Below are 21263 nucleotides of genomic sequence, written 5' to 3'. Positions count from 1 at the left end.
AACACAAAGAGAGTGACTTAACAGTGTCTGTCTAATGGAGACTGCATTTGTTGTGTTTTGTGTTTGGGACTGTGTTGCAGAGTAGTCGCTAAGAATGGACTCAGGGTTATTTGCCTTGAAGGGAAAGAACAGTGGTTACTGGTTCACTTCAGGTTCACCAGGCAAGGCCCATTCTCATGCCGCATGAAAATTGCTCCGCCATCGATCACATATCATTAAGCATGGAGATGGTGAACGCCTGCTGCACACGCGGGTGTGTAGTGCTTCCATCTCACACAAACGGACACGTTTTTAAAGGCCATCAAATGAGAGTGCAATTAAAACTTGAAATAGAGGTGATAGGACAAAACAAACAAACAAAAACACACACACTCACACACACACACACACACACACACACACACATACACTCACACTCACACTCACACTCACACACACCCTCCCCTTTCAGTCAAAATGGCCTCTCATCGTGGCCTGCTGGGTTTCCCCATTAGGTTTGTCTTACCCTGTCTGAGTGCTGTTGAACATTGCATCAAAATAATAAGAAACACTCCTAGGCGTTCCATATCTATGCATAACATAGCCGATTACACAGGCACAACCAGGCCCCCAAGGACTCAATTACTGCTACTCCTAGCTAGAAGTGACAGAGAAGAAGAGATGTGAAGAGAGGGAGGGAGAAAGAGACTGTATGAGTTTGTGTGTGCTAGAGAGAGAGAGAGAGAGCGAGAGAGAGAGAGAGAGATAGAGAAAGGGATATATAGAGAGAATGGATGTACTGTATGTGTGTGAGAGAGAGAGTGTATGTGTGTGTGAAAGAGAGAGAGAGGGAGGGAGAGAGTATGTGTGTGTGTGTGTGAGAGAGAGAGGGTGGAACGGGAGATAAAAAGCTGGTTTAGCTTTCCCTCTGCTGGAAGTACTGTGGCTCTTATCTCTGTCCTCCTCATTCCATTTTCATTTCAAGTTAGAACATACAAACTTCATAAACTGTGCCAAGAATTCACAAAACTATGAGAGCAGGGCCAAAGGAACATTCTCCCGCGACACACACATCGCTTTTCCATTCCTGTCTTTTTTTCCAATCTGGCCACAATAATTTGTCTTTCCTCCCTCGCAAGTGATCAGAGTCACACATTTGAATGACTGTGTCGACACGACAACTGGCACAAGGCACACCTTCGAGCCTGTTAACAACATTGAAACCATATCACAGTTTCCTGTTGCTCCGGTACCTAATAATGAAGACAACAAAAATAATTTGGTGTAATTGCTGTTAACACGGCTGGATAATTTCCGGAATGAGATACGATCCTGTGTAAATGTAGGTGTGTGTGTGTGTGTGTGTGTGTGTGTGTGTGTGTGTGGGTGTGTGGGGATCTTGTCTCACTAGAGTCTCAGATGTCCCCCTGGGGAGTTGGGGCCAGTGGGGCGGCTGCGCAGTCAGTACCGGGGATAATTGCTCATCACACAGGCGCAAGAGCGGTGTCCCCTTATCGACTGAAGGAGCGCGGGGGGATTGGGGTGGGGGGTGGGGGGGGTGGGCAGGTGGATGGATGGGGGGGGGGGGGGGGGGGGGGGGGGGGGGGGCATAGGGGTGCGGGTGTTGGAAGCATGCAAGAGGAATGTATGATGTGCAAAGCCAGAGGTCTGCTCAGTGCCAGCGAGGGTCACAGGGGTACGGGAGAGGGACCAGTTCAGGGGGCCGACATGTGGAGCATCACAAGTGGCGTTATGGGCAGAGAGGGGAGTCTTGGGAGGAGGCATGTGTGTGATGCAGTTTAGCCAAGGTGAGCAACACATTGTTACCTTTCTCATACTTAAACACAATACACACACACACACACACACACAGCAACACATACACTTCATACAATTACCTCCTTGCTTTCTCTCATAAACACACACACACACACACCTCATATAAACATATAAATGTGCTGTCAGTGTCTTATTGCTGAGCGCGGGACAGAGGGGCCGCCCTAATCATCAGAGCCGGATGGCCATCTATGATGGAGGGCGGCAGGCGGCCCATCACTCACCCTATGGAGAGAGGGTCCTCTGAATACACCATGACAGGGAGGGGAGGAGGACCTAATGACCTGTCATGGCTGATGGGTCATTCCATGCAGGGTCTCTCCCTCTCTCTTTCTCTCTCTCCCTCTCCCTCTCTCTCCCTCTCTCTTTCTCTCTCTCCCTCTCCCTCTCTCTTTCTCTCTCTCCCTCTCCCTCTCCCTCTCTCTCCCTCTCTCTTTCTCTCTCTCTCTCTCTCCCTCTGTCTCTCCCTCTATCTCTCCCTCTCCCTCTACCTCTCTCTCTCTCTCTCTCTCTCTCTCTCTCTCTCTCTCTCTCTCTCTCTCTCTGTCCTTGGCTGAACGAAGATGCATGAGACAGCCCATGGGGTCACAAATCTTGATCGCAAGGTCCCTAGAAAGAAAAACATGTTTAGTGTGTGTGTGTGTGTGTGTGTGTGTGTGTGTGTGTGTGTGTGTGTGTGTGTGTGTGTGTGTGCATCCTTGTGTCTCGGGTCTCTGGCAGGTGTGTTTCGTTGAAAGAATTTACGCTTCTGTTTACGTGTGCATCAGAGTGTTGCAGTTTTCTCACCCTGTTCTGATTTGAGTAAATGCAAGGCTCTTTATAGCTGTTTGTTAGTGTATATCATGTAACATGCAAGTGGGTATAAGTGCCTCTGTTATTGACAAACTGCACATTTGATTGAGTACATATTGTGTTTATACCACTAAAATGTGTCAATATAATATGCCTTTACATACCCACTGTGGACGTAGCTAGCTGAAGTGTGTGTGTTTGTGTGTGTGTGTGTGTGTGTGTGTGTGTGTGTGTGTGTGTGTGTGTGTGTGTTAGTGTCTACGTTTCAGAGACAGTGAGAGTCGATTTCTCCATACGTTTCTTCTTTCCTACATAGTTACTGCTGAGTGAAAGTCATCCTCCCCTCTCACCCTCGCCGCCAGATGGGTGCTCTGATTAAAGCTGGGTTACGACGGGGCGTTAGGTGGAAGAATGGGAGCCATAAAAGTGCAGAGTCTGCGCACACAAAGGGGCCTCGGCAATCAGAGACACGCGGCCCGCGATCTGCATTGTTACACGTCCATGGCGTTCAGGCTAAGATGCCTGCTCTAATGATGCACTTTGCTTTTAATAAGTCAGGAGAGCAGGAGAGGGTTTGGTGTGTGTGTGTGTGTGTGTGTGTGTGTGTGTGTTTGTTTCTGTGTGCATGCCAGTGTGTGTATGCACACGAGTATGTTTGTTTGTTTCTTTGTGAACACCAGGGTGTTGTGTGTGTGTGTATTGTAACACTTGCGGGGGTTTTCCTGGTTAGTAACTCTCTCAGGCCGTGTGGGGAGTGTGGAGGAATCAGACAAAATAGGGTTTTCAACAGAAAGGGGAGCTTTAATTATGCTTCTCTAGTAACTCAAAAGGATCAGTCTCCGTTTAAACCAAACAATCTCAGACTCTTCAATTTTAATCTTTCAACGGCCCCACTTCAACACAAACTTTTTTCAACATTCTACATTCAAACATGTGTCTCTCCTTCCACTTCCCAAATGTGTTCGCCAGCCTGCCTTTGGCTGATTCCTCTCTGGCTTGATTGGTAATCTCCAACACCTGTCTGCTTCCCTTGGTTTCTGACTTGGCCGACCTCTGGAGACCTTTGTAGCCTGATTTCAGGGGAATGTATTTTCCATCCACGACACGCCCCCGCGGGTCCCACAGTATGTAATGCATTCTGTACCACAAATCACTTCCACTTTTAAGTCACATCTTTTTGTGTGTGTGTGTGTGTGTGAGGGGGGGGGGGGGTTCTTTTCATCAATAGGACAGTGGGGTGGAGAGTAGACGGGAGGCAAGTGAGAGGGAAATTACCTCCTTCTGGGCTCAAACCTGTGCTATGTGCTATGGCTCCCCCATCTGCAAGAGTGGAGTCTTGTGAGAAGTCAGAAAGAGACAGCTAGAAGAATAGCAAGAAAACAAAAGAAAAGAAAAGGAATGAAAAGGAATGGACTGAATGAAAGTAGCGAATGGCTGCAGTCCGTGAGGCCTCTCCTCAAGGTTTCTCGGCCTCTGCCTGCATGACGGCGCATTTCACTGCAATCCTGCACCACACAGGCATGCCACTGGCCTACTTCCAAGGCATTCTCCGCTCACGTTACAGGTTTCAAAACGGGCAGCTTGTGGACCTACTCTACTTTTGGAATAAACAAGCCCATGCACCACTTCTACTTTTGGGGGGGGTGGGTGGGGGGTTTAGGGATTGGAAACAAACATGACTGAAAACAAACAGATCCATTCGGGGCTGTGCTTTTCGTCCATCTGGACACACCAGCGGTGGCTTCTACTCTGTCACGAGCAAAGGCCAGTTATTTGTGTCGAGCGCCGTGTTCCTACGCATCGCCACAGAGAGAAGCGAAAGGTCTGTGGCCGAGGAGAGGATTAGCCCTCCAAATGGGATTACACTCATTAAAAACGCAAAGGCCAGAGTCTGAGGGTTTAAAGATGGTGGAGGTGAGGCCGCCTGACCTGGCGGATAGAGATAGAGATTTGACTTTTGTGAGTAAAACTCCTTTAATAAGGCCTTATGGAAGTCTTTTTTTTTTTTGTAAATCATGACCTCGCCCTCAAAGAGAAAGGGAGAAAGAGAAATGAGAGAGCAAGAGAGAGAGAGAGAGAGAGAGAGAGAGAGAGAGAGAGAGATCGTGATGGTAGGAAGACTCAGCGGTTGGACACCCAGTGCTCACCGGAGTGGTACTTGGCTCAGCGTCGGGAACACAAGCGGGGTCAGAATCGTGAAGAGCATCCCTGCGCTCGGCGCAAATTAACCCGTAAGCTGGCCCTCTGTTCCCGCGGAGAGAGGCGTCTCCGGCTCCGGCTCCGACACTCACCATACGTCACGGTGCTGTCCTGCGCTGGTGCCGTGCGGCGGTGTGTGGCGTGCGTGTCAGATGCGACAGATGGCATGGTGCCCTGCGGGGGCAAGCGAACGTCAAGCGGTCAGCCGGTGTCAGGGCAGCCCGTCTCCACGCCCATCATCTCCCGCAAACAGTGATGTCTTAATTATTATCTGGCCCCTCTCTGTCTTTCTTTCTTTCTTTCTCCTTCTTTTTCTCTCACTCTCTGTCGCCCCTTGCAGCTGTATTCACAGTGAGGCCTGAGGTGGGTGTCTAGAATGAGTGGGGTGGGCTGTTATGTGAAAACGAAAGGGGGTGACTCTGGGAACTTCTTTCTCCATCCCATAGAACCAACATAAATCTCAGTGCCACAGTTATAGGCAGGCACAGGCACAGACACACGCATCCACACATGCCCATGGACACATACACAAATGCACATATGCACATACAGTAAGTATACAGACACACAAAGACATACTGTGTAAACTGTATGTTCTGTGTAAACACAGCCACACACACATCCATAGCACAGCCACAAACACACATACACACACACACACAGTGACACACACATTCACACAGATCCTCACATTTCCAGTCCTCTGGGGATTTCCTCAGCTTCACCACCCTGCATGTAGGTCAGCTTGAGGCCGGGGCAAGACTCCCTACAAAGGTGGCGCTCTCCCTCTGATCCCCATCCCCACCACATCCTCTCTTTCTCTTTTTCTATCTCTCTCTCTCTCCCCTTCCTGTGTTCTCTCTCTCTCCCTTCTCTCTCTTCTCTACATCCCCCTCTCCCCTCTTTCTATCTCCCTCTTTCTCCCTCTCCCCTCCCTGTATTCTCTCCCTCTCTTCTCTCTCTCCCTCTCCCCTCCCTGTCTTCTCTCTGTCTTTCTCTCCCCTCTCTCTCTCTTCTCTCTCTTTCTCCACACTGCCATCCCCCCCCCCCGCTCTACCGCAGAGAAAAGCCACAGAGACAGAGAAGAGTCGCTCTTCTTCTTTTTCTTTCCCTGCCTCTCATCACCCCTTCTGTCCATCCCTTTGGTCTCAGCCTTTGAACGTGTCGTGACACCTTGGCCAACTCTAGATGTCCCTCTCCTCCTATGGCTGGGGGGGGGGATCAGGGTGGTAGTAGAGTGTGCATTTTCTTTGTGTTTCCTAGAAACAGCGAGCTTGTCCCCCCCCCCACACACACACACTCACACACACACACACACACACACACACACACACACACACACACACAGCTGAGGGTGGTGCAGCAGACACCTGGCGCGGGGATGCTAAGTCACCGGAGCGTGTCTATCTATCTCTTCAAACGCTGCTTCGCATGTCTGGACTCCTTCAGGTGTGCCGCTCATCTGCTCGCTGTCTGTGTCTCTCCACCCACCCACCCAGCACACACACACACACAGACACATACACACACACACATGCACACACACACACACACACACACACACACACACATACTCACACACAGATACACACTCACTCAAACACACACAAAACGCTCACATCTGCACACACACAAACACAGGCACACACCTCCATCTGTTTTTTTCACTCCTTCCCTGAGATAAGAAATACCAGAAAATTAAAAATTTAAAAAGTCCCAGTTGCAGCTCCAAACTTTTTTCCCTCCTTTTTCCCCCTGTCGCCCCCTCTCTCTTTCTCTCTCTCTCTTTTTCTCTCTCTCTCTCTCTCCCTCTCTTTCTCTCCCTCTCTCTCTCCTCCCTTTCCTCTGCGTCTTATCTTGCCAAGCGAGCGGCTGAGCTCTCTGGCTCCCTGTAGACTACACAGAGATGATGAAGAACTTCTGTCACAGGCCTCAAGCCATATGGGCAAACCGAGAGAGGAGGGAGCGACTCAACTCTCCATTCTCCCCGTCATCACTCTCTCTTCGCCCTTCTCTCTCTCTCTCTCTCTCTCTCTCTCTCTCTCTCTCTCTCTCTCTCCATCCACACCCTCTCACATCATTTTGTTCTCTCGCAACCATTTTCTCTGCCCCGACTCTAGACACCTTTTCTAATTCACTCATTCACTTTCCCTCCACTTTACCCTCCCTCTTTTAACCCCCCCCCCCCCCCCACACACTCACACACCCCTCTTCTCATTGTCTGGCTCCTTGTCCCTCTCTCCATCCCTCTCTCCATCCCTCTCTCCAGTCAGGGCTCTCTTCTCCACTTGAGTCTCTCCCTTGTGGACTGTCTGAGAGCTTCCACTCTGCTGTCTCTGTTCTCCACAGACACCCTGTCATCCCAATCCACACTCGCTATCTCTCCCCTACTCTCTCTCCATCATCATTCTCTGTCTCTTTCTCTCTCTCTCTCTCTCTCCATCTTTCTCTCTTTCCATTTTTCCTTGTCTCTTTCTCTCTCTCTCTCACTATCTCCAGACACCAATGAACAATTACATTACAGGCCTAATGCACTGAGAAATGACAGGAGCAGCCAGCTCACGTCCCTCCTCTCTGCCCATAGGCAGTTGCCTGGCAACCCCACACAAAGACTCTCTCTCTCTCTTTTTTCCCATGACTGCTAGAGGCAGAGCGGGCTGCAATGGAATGGAGAGAGTCTGCGGTCTGGCGCTCCCGAGGCAAAGGCTGGACATGGTGCCTCAGTTTATTTTTCCATTCCTCTCTTACTCGCCACTGCTGAGATTGCTGACTGACATCGAGGGCGTATCACTTCATGGAGTCATGTATCTTCTATATTTGTAATCTCTCTCTCTCTCTCTCTTCTTTTGTTCATCTCTCTCTCTCCCCATCTCTCTCTATGCCTATGAGTCTTGGAGCACCCTGTAAAAATAGCGCCCACTCTGTTCCCTGGCCTACTTAATTGTTAACGCCACTTTGAGGTGTCAGCTTCTAAGGTCTCCAGTCATCCTTGTTTGGTCTTGGGAGGAGATGAAGAGAAAGGATGATGGGTTGTTTGTGTCAGTGGCTGGTGCTCTAAAGGGCTGAAGTCCCATTGTGACTACACACACACACACACACACAATTATTAATGTCTGCATATTCAATGTGTCGCTCAACTTTAGTTTTGTAGTTCTGTAGCATAATGGGCAGTCAGTTTGATTTCACAGAGTGAGTGGGATGTGAGGCTGGGTGTGATGCATCTGGAGGTAAATATTTGTGTGTTATTTGCACGCATCTTGGTGGGAACCAACAGGCTGATTTCCTCTCATGAAAGTGGGCCAAGGGGAAAATGGGTTACGGCGAAACCTGATTTGCCACTTTTTAAGAGAGGGGACCCAGTTTCTCTCTTCTTTTCTCTTTTTTTTTTTTTACTCTCTCTCTTTCCTCCACCCTCCCCGACACCTCTCCTGTCGAGTTCCCTCCTGAGACGGCCTTAACCCCCCCTACCCCCACCACCACCACCACCCCTAAATGATGCAACAGCTTGCTTTTGCATACAAGCCTTTTGTGTTTGCGTGAGTCGTTTGTGTTGTCAAGAGCCTTCGCCATCGATAAAAATCCTCATCAAGAAGCCACCACAATCTCCTTCCATAAGGAGGACTTTTTTTGTTTGTTTGTTTTACGAGGAACCCAGCGTTTGACTATAATTTCCGTCATCAAGCAAAAAGCTCCCAGCGCCCAAACCATCACTGGGAATGCCCCTCGTGGGAGAGGGTCACGTGGTCTGTTGCCATGGCACCGAGTGCTGCCTAAGGTGATAATCGTGCCCCTAAGTCACCTGTTTCTCAGCAGTGTGTGTGGGTGGGGGCAGGGGCTTTCATGTTAATAAAGGCTCATTACGTTCAGCCATCATTACACCCATGCATGTGTTAATAAGTGTGCTTCTTACACGGGTTTAACCCACTTTGGAGGGCAAGGTGTTTTTGCTTTCTTCTCTCCTCCCATCTACTCTACCTGAGGTTCCTTAGCAACAGGGTCAGTGCATTGCCTGAATGTTAAGTTATGCCCAAGGGTGCCTCTACAGGGGGTAAGGTGATGGAGAAGCTCTCACTGTGCTACGGCTGTCTTCAGTATGGCTCCGTGGTGAACAGACTACAGAATAATAACTCGTGTGTGCTGCTGTTGTTGTTGTTATTGTTGTTGTTGTGTGAGTGTTTGTGTGTACACTTATAATGGCGCTGGCTTGTTGTGCTTGTTAGCACAGCCACTCAGCAAGTGTGTGGGGGTGAGGGGTGTTTATAAGGATGCTGTTTTGTTGTGTTTGTTGCCACGGACACAGTTAGACTTCAGTGTGTGTGTGTGTGTGTGTGTGTGTGTGTGTGTGTGTATGTGTGTTTACAGTATGTGTGTGTGTGTGTGTGTTTACAGTATGTGTGTGTGTTTCAACTTCTTCACCTTCCTCCTCCTGTTTGTGTTTCCCAGCCGGACCCCCAGGGACGCGACTTTGCAATCCGGCCCTTCCTGGAGCACTGTGAGAACACACACATGACCATTTGGCTGGGGATCGTCTATGCCTACAAAGGCCTCCTGATGGTGAGCACACCCTCCCGGAGCCGCGGAGCATGTCAACATGGCTTCCATCTGCTCTCTCATTCTCTCTCTCTATCTATCTGTCCTCCACCCCACCCCCCCCCTCACTCTCGCTATTTATCTATTTATGTATCGGCCTTTCCCTCTCTCTCTCTCTCTCTCTCTCTTTCTCTCTCTCTTTAGAGATAGCAGTGGCATTCCACTCTATCACCCGACCCTGACCCACAATACACTCCTTCTATGATTTCTCAATGAGCAGATGAAAAGACATTGTGTGCGGCTTTGTCTGTGTGTGTTTGTGTGTGTGTGTGTAATGTGCTGTGTACACTTCTCAATCCGTGATTCAGTGGGAGGTTTGGAGAATTTTCCGCTAGATTCATTCTAACCTGTTCTCTATTCTATCTACGTGTTACGTTTGTAGTTGGGACAGTCATCCTCCCAGTCTGCAAATTAGGTGTGTAATATGCATATTGGGTAGAGCCTTCCAAATGAAACATCCCTGCCCTCTGCCAAGGACACAGTGAAAAGCCTTCAGTGTTGAAAGAATGAGTGCGGATATTCGAAAAAGCCGTTTCTTTTTTCGGCAGGTTAATTACCCATGGGGTAGACTGTTGATTTAGTCTACGGTGCTTAAAGCATGAAAGAGTGGGCCCTTCCTGACGAGCTCGGTGCCCTCTGTAGAAATGAGGTTGCCCCCTTTGTTTGCAGAGGGATGATGGCGGCCAGGTTAGTGCCGGGCTGGGTTCACTGTCGGGTGCTCCCCTTCAGGGCTGCTACCGCCGTGCCGGAACTGCAGGGACAGATCTGATCTGCGTCACCAGTGCCACATGAACTGCATCTGTCACCTATCTCTCCGTCTAACACCACCCCCCCATCCCCCCCCCCCCCACACACACACATATATATATATATAAAATGTATAATGTGGTCGAGAGAAGAGAGAGGGGGATAGAGAAAGAGAGTGAGAGAGAGAGTAAGAGAGAGAAAAAGAATATGAAAGTGGAAGTTATTATCAGCTTACCCTGTAGATCTGAATTAAAGGAATAATTGTAAAAGCCTAATACTGTGCTGCACTGTAGACCTAAGAAAACTGCAGACAGATAACCCAAAAGAGAGAGAACGAGGGAAAAGAGAAAAATGAAAGTAGAGGAAGAGAAATGATCTCTGAAGGAGGTTAACTAAGCCCCACAGACATTGATGAAAGCTATTGGAGCCGGAGTGGAGTCTGCTGAGCCCCCAGCTCACTTAAGTTCCATGTGTCTGTGACTCTGCAGGTTCTCCAATGGATCCAAAGGTTCATTCACTAGAACCGCACCTCTTCTCCGGTGCTGAGAACCGAGGTCGTATAAAGCTAACAGAGTTTTGGGCTGTAGCGTGATTCATACCCAAATGGGATTGCCTCCGTGCGATATACACTGAGAGGATTGACATCCTGAGTGTTCCTTCTGAACAGAAGAGGAAGACTTTTCAGTGTTTATTATTTATTTAGCCAGCATCTTGCTGCTTTACTTCAGCAACAGATTTTTGAAAATGTTGCCAAGGACTTTGTTATCCTTCCAGCAGGTCTTACACTCTGTCTAGATGTACTCTATGTTTCATGAACAAGTAAATTGAAAGCAAATCATTTCACTTACATACTTATATTTCAATAATTTCATTTACATACAAATGTATGGTAATATTTCTGTAATGCTACTCTTGGTATGGGTACAGATGATACGGGTCAGTGAGACCAATATTAAAATCAATATTTCATTAGAGCCCTTCATTGTATGTGTGAACTCAGCAACTATTGGTCATACCCTTCTTCACCCGTAGTTCATCATGCACTGTAAAGCCACTGAACTTAAAGGTGCAGTCCTTGATTATAATCCATTATATTTATTTTTTCATATTCAGTGAAATTCTCCTCACTTATCTCGAGCTGTCCATCCAGTGCGTACGCTGAAAAGAACTCAGCCGTTTGTGCACAGTCATGCACACTACCATACATTCAATTCAATTCAATTTTATTTATATAGTGCCAAAACAATACAATTGTTTCACTTTACAGAGCATCACCAAGGGGCAATCATGCTTAAACGTTGTTTCATTAGCACGGAAGGGAGGCGTGTATTTGATTGTTTGATTTAAATACCATTTACGTTGCCCACTCTTCCTTCACTTCTCTGCAGCTGTTCGGCTGTTTCCTGGCCTGGGAGACGCGCAACGTGAGCATCCCGGCGCTCAACGACAGCAAGTACATCGGCATGAGCGTCTACAACGTGGGCATCATGTGCATCATCGGTGCCGCCGTCTCCTTCCTGACCCGGGATCAGCCCAACGTGCAGTTCTGCATCGTGGCTCTGGTCATCATCTTCTGCAGTACCATCACCCTCTGCCTGGTGTTTGTGCCCAAGGTGGGTGTGGGTGTGGGTGTGGGTGTCAGTGCAGGTGCCTGCCAAGGGAGAATCGACGAGGGATGGTAAAATGGGCAATTATGCTGGATTAGTAATCAATCTTTTATGGAAGGTACATAAACGTCTGGGCACCCCGTGGTGGATGGTAGATGATGGATGCTTACTGCTTATTGGGGTCCGTGAAATTATAGTGGTTTCAGATCTATAAACTTCTCAGGTGTTTTACGGTTTTGGGTTTTACTGCTTGTTTTCCTCAAAGTGGTCCTTTCGTCTGTCTCGTTTAACGCCGTAGTTCATATCCATGAGGACGAACCCAGACGCGGCTACCCAGAACCGGAGGTTAAACTTCACCCAGAACCAGAAGAAGGAGGACTCCAAGACCTCCACTTCGGTGACCAGCGTCAACCAGGCCAACACTTCGCGCCTGGATGGCCTCCAGACGGACAACCACCGTTTGCGGATGAGAATAACAGAGGTGAGCCAAGCACAGAAGAAGGCACATCACTTTTAGCGTACACACACAGACATCGCATGAAAAGGCCTGGTGTGTGTGTGTGTGTGTGTGTGTGTGAACTGGATGGACACTATTGGACTGTTAAGTTCTCTGTGATGGCTATGGATTACATTTACAAAACCGTCGCTGGTTTTAAAAATGGACCCTAAAAATACTTTCATGCGTCACATAAAATGTCCTGGTGAAAACAAGACATGATAACTCGTATGACTTCTGACAAGGACAGTAAAGTTGAAAGTCAGTGCACATATCCACAGCCATGATTTTTAGATGACTACCCTTGTGTGAAGAAAAAAAAAACATCACGTGATGCATCACTACCACTGACAGCGGCGGTCACACCATACGATATAACCGTGGTGTGTGAGGGATGTTTATTTAAGGTGAGGAGAAAAAACAAACATGACAGAGGCGAACAGAGGCGCTGACCACATATACAGGTGAAGTGAAGGAGAGTAGAAAAGTCAACGGCTTTGAGTTATGTTGATAGGAGTTCCAAGGCCTTACCCTAACATGTGTGACCTCCTTTGAAACATGTGCAGTTTGTATAACAAATTCATAAAGATATGACACTTTGTGACAGATACAGTGTTGGAGCAGTGGTGCTGTCTAAAAGGCCATGTTTGAGGATGACCCACGGTGCACACCTACACACACTCTTCAGCTCAGAAGTCGCATGTCTTACCATGTTCTCATGTCGGGCTGAATTATTTACACAGAGGTACTTTTTTTCCAGCTTGACAAGGAATTGGAGGAGGTGACCATGCAGTTGCAGGACACGCCCGAGAAGACCCCTTACATCAAGCAGAACCACTACCAGGACCTCAACAACATCCTCAGCATAAGCAATTTTACAGAGGGCAAAGGTGAGAGCACTCAGTCTCTGTTACTTTAGGTTCTTTGTGTTCTGTGCTGTTCCAGTATTTTTCATAAAGCCCTTTTACCTGTCCTTGTGTTTTTCGGGTGTCATGCTCTGATTTTAACACACACCTGTATGCCAGTGAAATTATTTCTTGTGGCAGACAAGGATGTCAGCAAACAGCGAGAAATGACACCGGGAAGTGCTTTTTCTGATCCATTCTGCAGAGGGTGAGAAGACCATCCTGAAGAACCACCTGGAACAGAAGCCGCAGGCCCAGTGGGGATCCATGGATCCTTCCAGAATAAGCAGAGGTCCACTGGAGGACATCAACTCACCTGAGCAGTGAGTAACCTTCACCATCTCCCAAAAAGCTAGCTACATGCTAACACAAGGAAAGGGAGTGGATTTAAACTAGTCTCTAATTTTTGTGATATCGCCACATTCGTTGTTGAAGTGAAGAAATGGATAAGGAGATTATTTTATGGCGTACAACAGCGTAGGAATACTGATGTCATCAGAGTGGGAGGGCAGGGGGGGGGGGGGGGGGGTTGGGGGGATCTTGTTTCATGCATCACTGCAGTCAGCCCCAGTTTTGTTAATCCAGAATGAGAGAAAGAAAGAGAGAGAGAGAGAGAGAGAGAGAGTGGTTACATAACCTGTGATTTACAACCACCGATGGAAGCAGCGAAGCCTGAAAATAGACAGTGGCACAGGAGTGCAGAAATTCTCAGAGCTTTTCCCTCTCTGCATAAATGTTTGATCACGTGTACAGAGGAAGGCGGAGAGAGAGAGAGAGAGAGAGAGATGGGGGAGGGGTGGAGAGAAAGAGGGATGGAGAGAGAGAAAGAGAGAACGTGAGAAAGCAAGAGTAAGAGGGAGTGGAGCGCATAGGCAGAGAGTTAGATGTTGTCTAACAAATTCAGTCCCTTGTATAGACATGACATGCACCCCACAGCTAGGTCACTGCTTTAGTGGATGGGAGAGGAGGAAGCAAAAGTCATACAATGAGGATTTACCCTCCTGTCTCCTCCACTTGCCATGACATGATCTTGTACCATATATGTCCAAGCGGCCACAAAGCCTGGAGATGCACTGGAATTTTTCTAGAAGTATTTGTACAAGATCTTTTGTGCTTTTTTTTTTTAACTAAACATAAAGCTAGATCTACCTCTGTTAGTACAGACTACAAAGTTAGATGCAGAACATTCCAATTTATTTTTTATGTAACCAGCATTATCGTTATGTAATTGCTTTTTGTGCCTCTGGCTCGCCGAGCCCAAGCACAAAACATCCCAGGATGCTCTAAATCAGGAGCCCAGTGCATTGTGGGTTAGTGGGGAAGAGGGCTGCACATGCCGGCTCAGCATGTGGTAGATACACCAGGGTGAGCACAAGCAATTCAACACATTTTTTATGTCTGCTGCAGGACAAAATGCAGCTGGCTAAGAAAACAGAGGGTTCTAAAAATGTAAACAAAAAGAAAGTTAAACAATGTAAGGATGGTGTATATATTTGTACGCCTGCCTGTATTCCCTATCTTCTGTTTGCATCTTAAAGATGGAGTCATCAGAACTGAGGGATGTTAGCCATTTTGATACGCAGCAACCAAACGAACACTCCCATCCTTCTCTGTTCACCTTAGTCCTTCCCCTTGTGTGCATGCTACTAAGTTTGGACACATGATTGACAACCAGATAACTGCCCTGATTGGTTGCGTTTTAGCAGATTGTTTTCCTGTTGTCCCCCTATTACAGAGCCAGGTGCAGTCACAGTGATCAGAATTTGTTTAATTTTATTGTCAGAGTGTGTATTATATTGAGGCATAGTGATGGAGGGTATTCCGTTGGTTGCAATCTGTATCCTTGTCACTAGATGTCACTAAATCCTACACAATGCACCTTTAAGGTTAGGCGTGAGAAAAAATTACAGGTTTAACAGATGGAAACGTTATTGTTGACCAATCCATTGGCTTTACCACTTCAAACTACAAATCTGTCTCTCTCTCTCTCTCTCTGTGCAGTGTACAGCGCAGGCTCTCCTTGCAGCTGCCCATCCTGCACCACGCCTACCTGCCCTCCATAGGGGGGGTGGACGCCAGCTGCAGCAGCCCCAACGCCAGCCCCGGATCCAGCCCACGGCACAGACACATGCCCCCCTCCTACCGGGTCATGGTGTCAGGCTTGTGAGGAACAACCACTTCGCCCCCCTCCAACCACCCCCACCTGCCTCCAACCCAACACCACCTTCTCTGTCCTGGCCCTGCCCCTGGACCCCCACCCCCCCATTCCCACCCCCTATTTATAACATGAGGAACTGGGAGAATAAGAAGATGAATGGATGGACTGAATTGGTCAGCGATTAAAAGGATGAGAGAAAAATGCATATGAGGGAACGGGGGAAGGGGAGTCTTACCACACATCCGAGGTCCTACACATTCTACTCCCTCCATCTGGCCACTAGCATCAGATAATCAGAGAATGGACTGATCATCAGGGGCTAGGAGTTGCTGGTGGGAGGGGTGGGGGGGATGAGGAAGGTTGGGTGATGGTTACCATGGAGGTTCTCAGATGTCTCATGGTCTGCGGAGATCACTTGCGTTTCCTTTGATCCCCCTCCCTAAATCCCCAACATCTCCCCTAGACTGCAGAGACGAGCGGCAGAGGACACCACTGACCTGTAGCCTTATCTGCTTTAAGAAAAAAGACGAAAAGGGTTTTTTCGTTTAAATTTTTTATTTGGTTATTTTCTTTTATATGATGTACGTCTTGGTTTCCCCTCAAAACTTGAGCAGGTTGTGAACTTGTCCGATGTTTAGTAGTGCACTGATGTAGTCCATCGTAAGAGATGTGACAGGGTTTCAGCTCAGGCCTAGAACTCGTAGAGCTGACCATGCCGACGGACATGTAAATACCATGCTTTGACAGCAGATTTCAGTAATCTTATATTAGGAATGCCACATTTAGCTGACCAGGAAATGATCGGAACACATCATCCAAAAGTTCCTGAAAAACAATATATTGATATTGGCGACCAACCACACAAAAAGTAAATACTGATTTTAATTGAGGCTAACCATATCAACTAAAACAAAACGTCAGCTTCATGGCAACAGAGTGACTGGTAAATGAAGTTTGATTTGTAAATCCCACACATCATCAGAAACCGGGGCCAATTCTTTCCAATGAAGTGGGCTAGTACACACTTTTTCTCACTTTTGATAAATCTGCATTATAACTTGTTTTTCCTTTAAAACGACCCATGACTTTGCATACACCAATTACGGCTCACACACCATCACATGCTGTGCATATGACTGAAGAGTAGGTGGGAGTGGCAACACAATAAAACAAACTAGAGACCTCACAGAACAATAGGAGATGAATCTGGGTAAAAAAAAAAAACACTTTATGTATCTTTGTATGTGCACACCAACACTCACAGGCAAAAAAAAGAATCTTTTTTCCCCCTGTTGTATCTCCTGATAACGTTGGGGCGAATCTCGCTGAGTCGGTCCATGGGCCAGTCTTCCATTGCAGCTGGGAGTCTATCCTCCAACCTGGGGCGGGGGGGGGGGGACGACTGAAATCCTTTAAGGGCACAGGGCACAAGAGGACAGACACAGCATCGGGGCTGTGGACAGACCTTGGGCGGACACTGTTTATCTGGAGAAAAAAAAAGTGTGTATGGATGCAAACATGCTAGTAGGGATGGCCAAACGTAAGGGTTTCGTCATGCCTGCATGCCATGTGCCTGCTGCAAAAAGAGGAGAATATATGAATGGTGGAGGCCACTGGAGTGCAACCCGACTACAGCTTGGAGTGGAATAACAACTATGGGGAAGACGGACTGGCCAATGGGAGTTCATATCCAGCTGTCAAGCCAGTCGTTCGTTTTTTTTTTCTATTATCATTTTTATACTGTTATTTTTGTTTTGTTTTGTTTTCAATCAGGAAAAGTGAACACCTGTCAAACCTTTCTAGATGTGAATCGAGCCAAAAAAATATATACGGGGTGGGGGGCTTTGATTGAGATCTCACGGTTGTCAGCATACCCTCCCTCACACAACAGACTGAATCACAGTCCAGGAGAAAAGCACAGAGTGGTGTTTTTAAAATAAATCATCCGGCGCTAAGCAACAGTGAACATACCTCATAGTTGCTATAGAGATGCAAGTCAGTGCTGTGAAATTTGTCCAAAGTCTTGCATAAATAGGGTGTAGAAAACACACACACACAAACTAACACACACACAGCAGTTGTCAGACAATTATTTTGTAAATCTGTGATGAGACAACAAACATGAAATGTATTCCGAATACTTTTTTGGATAAGCTATGTATTATCAATATCTATGAGGATTTGTCGAGCAAAATATCTCACCATTGGTGTCTTGGTTTTAGTTTATGTTTGTTGAACGCTGTGCCTGTTGTTGAATATTGGTCCCCTACAGGAAATGTTATACCTTGCTTCAGCCTGGTTAAGGAACATGACACAGATTATCTCGAGAGTGGAATGCGACAACAAATAACACAAAAAGCTTCCCGGATGTTCCCTCAAGCGGGAGAGACCGGTATGGGTTCAGAACTTCGGATGCTCTCTCCTCTCGGGCCAGGGAAAACATGGTTCGTCTGTGTACTTTGTACAAACTGGCTTGGTTCTTCTGACGTTTGTGAAGCCAAGGCCTCTCTCTCTCTTTACCAGTCAGATGACAGCGGCCACTAAAAACAAAACAAAAAGGACACTGGGGTTTGTTGTTCTTTCAGAGACACACATTTTTTATATATATATTACATTACATGTGATTGTGTACTACAACTTGCTGATGCCCTGATGGTGTCTGTGTATGGAAATATTTGGTATTCGGCTTCCTGAAGATGGCATGAAATAAAATGTTTAAGTCACATAGAGTTAGTTCCGTTTGTGCGACTGTCGTGACCAAAACTTCACTTTGATTCCAAGTCCCTCACACATCACACAGCAAATTACTCCAGAACTCTCCTACGCTCTTTGAGTCCATTATAAGTCCGTACCCATATCAGTGAACATCATGCATCAGATCGTTTTTAGAGCCAAGTGTCGCAACAAAATAGTTCCCCTATAGTGGAACTGTGTTTGTACAGAACACTCTCATTTTCTATGTAGACTGTAACGTTCTTCATTTGACAAGGCTCAGAATAAAGAGCACAACATTAACAGGACCTATCTATCAACACCATCAGTGATGGACTCAGAAATTGTCCACCATCTGTTGTTGACAAGAAAAGCCAAATGTTGGCATCGTTGATTTGCTTACAGGTTTTATGTCCCATATTATTTCGTAATACACTCTAAATAGGTCAGTACAACGGTGGTGGCTAAAGGGCTTCTACATACTTTAGTGAACTGATTGTTGGAAGGATGAAACCAGACCCATTTGATTTATTTTATTCTTTGATTCTAATCGAAATGGTAATATGTGTTCTTGATAGAAATTTTGAAAAAAAAAAAACAATACTGTGCAAAAGTCTTAAAGGTTTTAGCTGCATGGACATTTTTGCATTACAATGCTTTTCCAAGAAAGTTGTGCTGAAAAGTGGGCTTCTCCCTTTAGTCTTTGAAATAAATGTAGCCGAATGTAGTTAACAAGTTAGAAATCATTTTAAAAAAAAAGTTCATCAAGGCAATAATACAAAAAAAAGTTATTTGATAAATTTACATATGCTGCTTTAGCTGATAAGAATCCAAAGATCTGGACTTTTTATACATGTATACATACATTTATACATGAGTGGAAAAGGCAGTATACTTCAGACTTTTGCACAGCACTGTTGTGTTAAAATATGAAACGCAGACAATACTTCATCTATAGATACAATATATTACATATATATATATTTCCATATTAAATGTCACTTCCATATATGGTATTCTATGCATAGATTGTTGAATTTATTTTAAATGTGTTTTCTTAATAAATTCTAACAGTGCAGAACATAGCATTTATGAAAGTGGCAATAAATGGTTCTCAGATATAGCCTACCTTGAAAGAATGAGAGATGCTAAACTTAAAAAAATAAAATACAAAGGCATATATTTTAATAGCAAATATATGTACTATTACAAATGCATCTTCACTGGAGGGAAAGACTGTCCAATCCAGCACCTCCACACTGCTTATTGCAACAACTTCTTGTTCCTTACAGCGTGTGTTTGTGTTTATGTACTGTAATGTACAGATGTTTAATGACAAACCATGTACATTGAAACTCTGCACAGGATTCACAAGGACATTTTTTCTAAAACCATTGATTGTTCTGACAGGTTAGGTCACATGTGTCAATGTGCAGGACTTTGCCTTTTGTTGTTGACATTTAGATGAAAAAAAAGTCAGCACAATGTTTGTTGGGGAACACCTACCACATCCTCTGCTCTAGATTGACAAGGTGTTTCAGTATTTGGCTGTTGGGATTCGGGATTCGGATCAGGTCACTTGTCCTGTGATCCACAGATGGTGGGGCATTTATAGAATACAACAGAACTCTCCACACAAAGCTGTCACTGTTTGCTTGTGCTTTGACTTAGGGTCGATCACAAATTTCAGTTCTATCTTTCAATTACTTGGCAAGTGGACTAAATGTGAATTTACCTTTTTGTCTCAAGTCCATCTTTTTAAACTTTCTTTTCTTTTCCCAAACTGATCACCAGAAGGTACGTTGTGTTGCGGGTGAGATATTCGAAATACAAACAAAAAAACGTTGTTGTACACAGACAGTGGTGGTCCACTACCAAGGAGGTCTTTATGGCATAACTTTTTATAAGAGTCTCACAGGCAATAAAAGCTCCAACAAAGTCCACCCTGTTGTGAAACACCTCTTTAAATTTTGAATTGTTCCTCTATAAAAGGTATATATTTCTTTGATCTGTGTCTGGGACAATGCGCAATGGGGCTCTAGGAATCAATAATACTGTACAACATTTTTGAACAAATGTTGGTCAGGATGGACAACTGTTTTACGGTTATTGGCCAAGGGACAGTTGTATGATGATACACAGGCCACCTCAGCATCCTATGAGAAAGACAGACTTATCTCGATGTACATATTGTATACAAGACATTTTTCTGTAGAGGTATTATATGATAGTGTGTGTATGTGAGTGTGTGTGTGTATGGGGTGGGAAAGTGTTAAAATGAAAAGATAAAAAAATGAAGAAAAAAAATGGAAAAAAAACAAACAAAAATGAATGTTGGAGGTGAGTGTGGTTGTGCAGCCACTCTATGACCATGTACCGTCTCCACGTTTACATTGAGCTAATAGACTGCTGTTCTGTGTTCAGTGCTGGGCTAGTTCTCTTTTTTTTCAGACACACACACACACAAAAACATTCGTGCCCATCAAGATCTAGGAGATTCACCATTTTTTTTTTATTTAGTTTATATTTTTTGCTTTCTTTTTCTGTCTTTAAATTTTAAAAAAATATATTAAAAAAGTACTTTTAGACGTGCAACACCTCAATGTGTCACTGATGTTCAGCTCTGTGTGACGGCACACAAGTTTTATTTCCTTTCTTTTTTTTTCAAAAATAAAAGTGGATGTGATCATTTCATATTCATGTACCCCGTAAAACTGCATGGAACCATAACATTTTTAATAAATTATTGCAAAAACTGGTTTATTAATAAAATGAAAAAAAAAAAATGACTTGGCTCTTCCGTCCATCATTGATAAGTCATTGATTAGTATTTTGACCATGTAGGCCTACAGTGCCCTCCACAATTATTGGCACCCCTAGTGAATATGAGCAAAACAGGCTATAAAAAAATATGTCTTTGCTGTTTATCATCTTGGTCTTTCACTCAAAATATTCACAAAAATCTTATCTTTTCATTGAAGTAAAATTATTGAAAGAAAAAAAAATGGTTGACATTATATAAATATTTTTCCCCAAAACATGTGTGCCACAATTATTGGCACCCCTAGAAAAATCTTATAATTAAAATCTAACTGAAGTTTATTTCCAGTCATGTTTTACATTTTGAAGTTCACCTGTTTGATAAGGAACTCTTAACTCCATGACTTCCTGTTCCACTGGCGTACAAATATGAGGTGACACAGGCCAAATTCCATTAGTCATTAATCACTATGGGAAAGACC

The 21263-nt window shown here is 45.5% G+C and overlaps 1 protein-coding gene across 1 annotated transcript in view; it reads left to right on the top strand.

Annotated features, from left to right (window-relative positions):
• The window catches only part of gabbr2 (gamma-aminobutyric acid (GABA) B receptor, 2), a 185382-nt gene extending 164572 nt beyond the window's left edge, over positions 1–20810 (top strand). The window contains exons 14-19 of the mRNA XM_012829526.3: positions 9250–9360; positions 11532–11756; positions 12049–12231; positions 13007–13136; positions 13357–13474; positions 15153–20810. Of these exons, the coding sequence (XP_012684980.1) occupies positions 9250–9360; positions 11532–11756; positions 12049–12231; positions 13007–13136; positions 13357–13474; positions 15153–15318 (933 nt within the window). The 3' untranslated portion in view covers positions 15319–20810. The remainder of the gene's footprint in view (positions 1–9249; positions 9361–11531; positions 11757–12048; positions 12232–13006; positions 13137–13356; positions 13475–15152) is intronic.
• Positions 20811–21263: the final 453 nt, after the last annotated feature.

This window comes from Clupea harengus, chromosome 19 (genome assembly GCF_900700415.2).
Source record: "Clupea harengus chromosome 19, Ch_v2.0.2, whole genome shotgun sequence".
NCBI classification, from domain to species: domain Eukaryota; kingdom Metazoa; phylum Chordata; class Actinopteri; order Clupeiformes; family Clupeidae; genus Clupea; species Clupea harengus.
The sequence above is the reverse complement of the archived record's forward strand: the minus strand, read 5'-3'. Positions and strand labels throughout refer to the sequence as shown.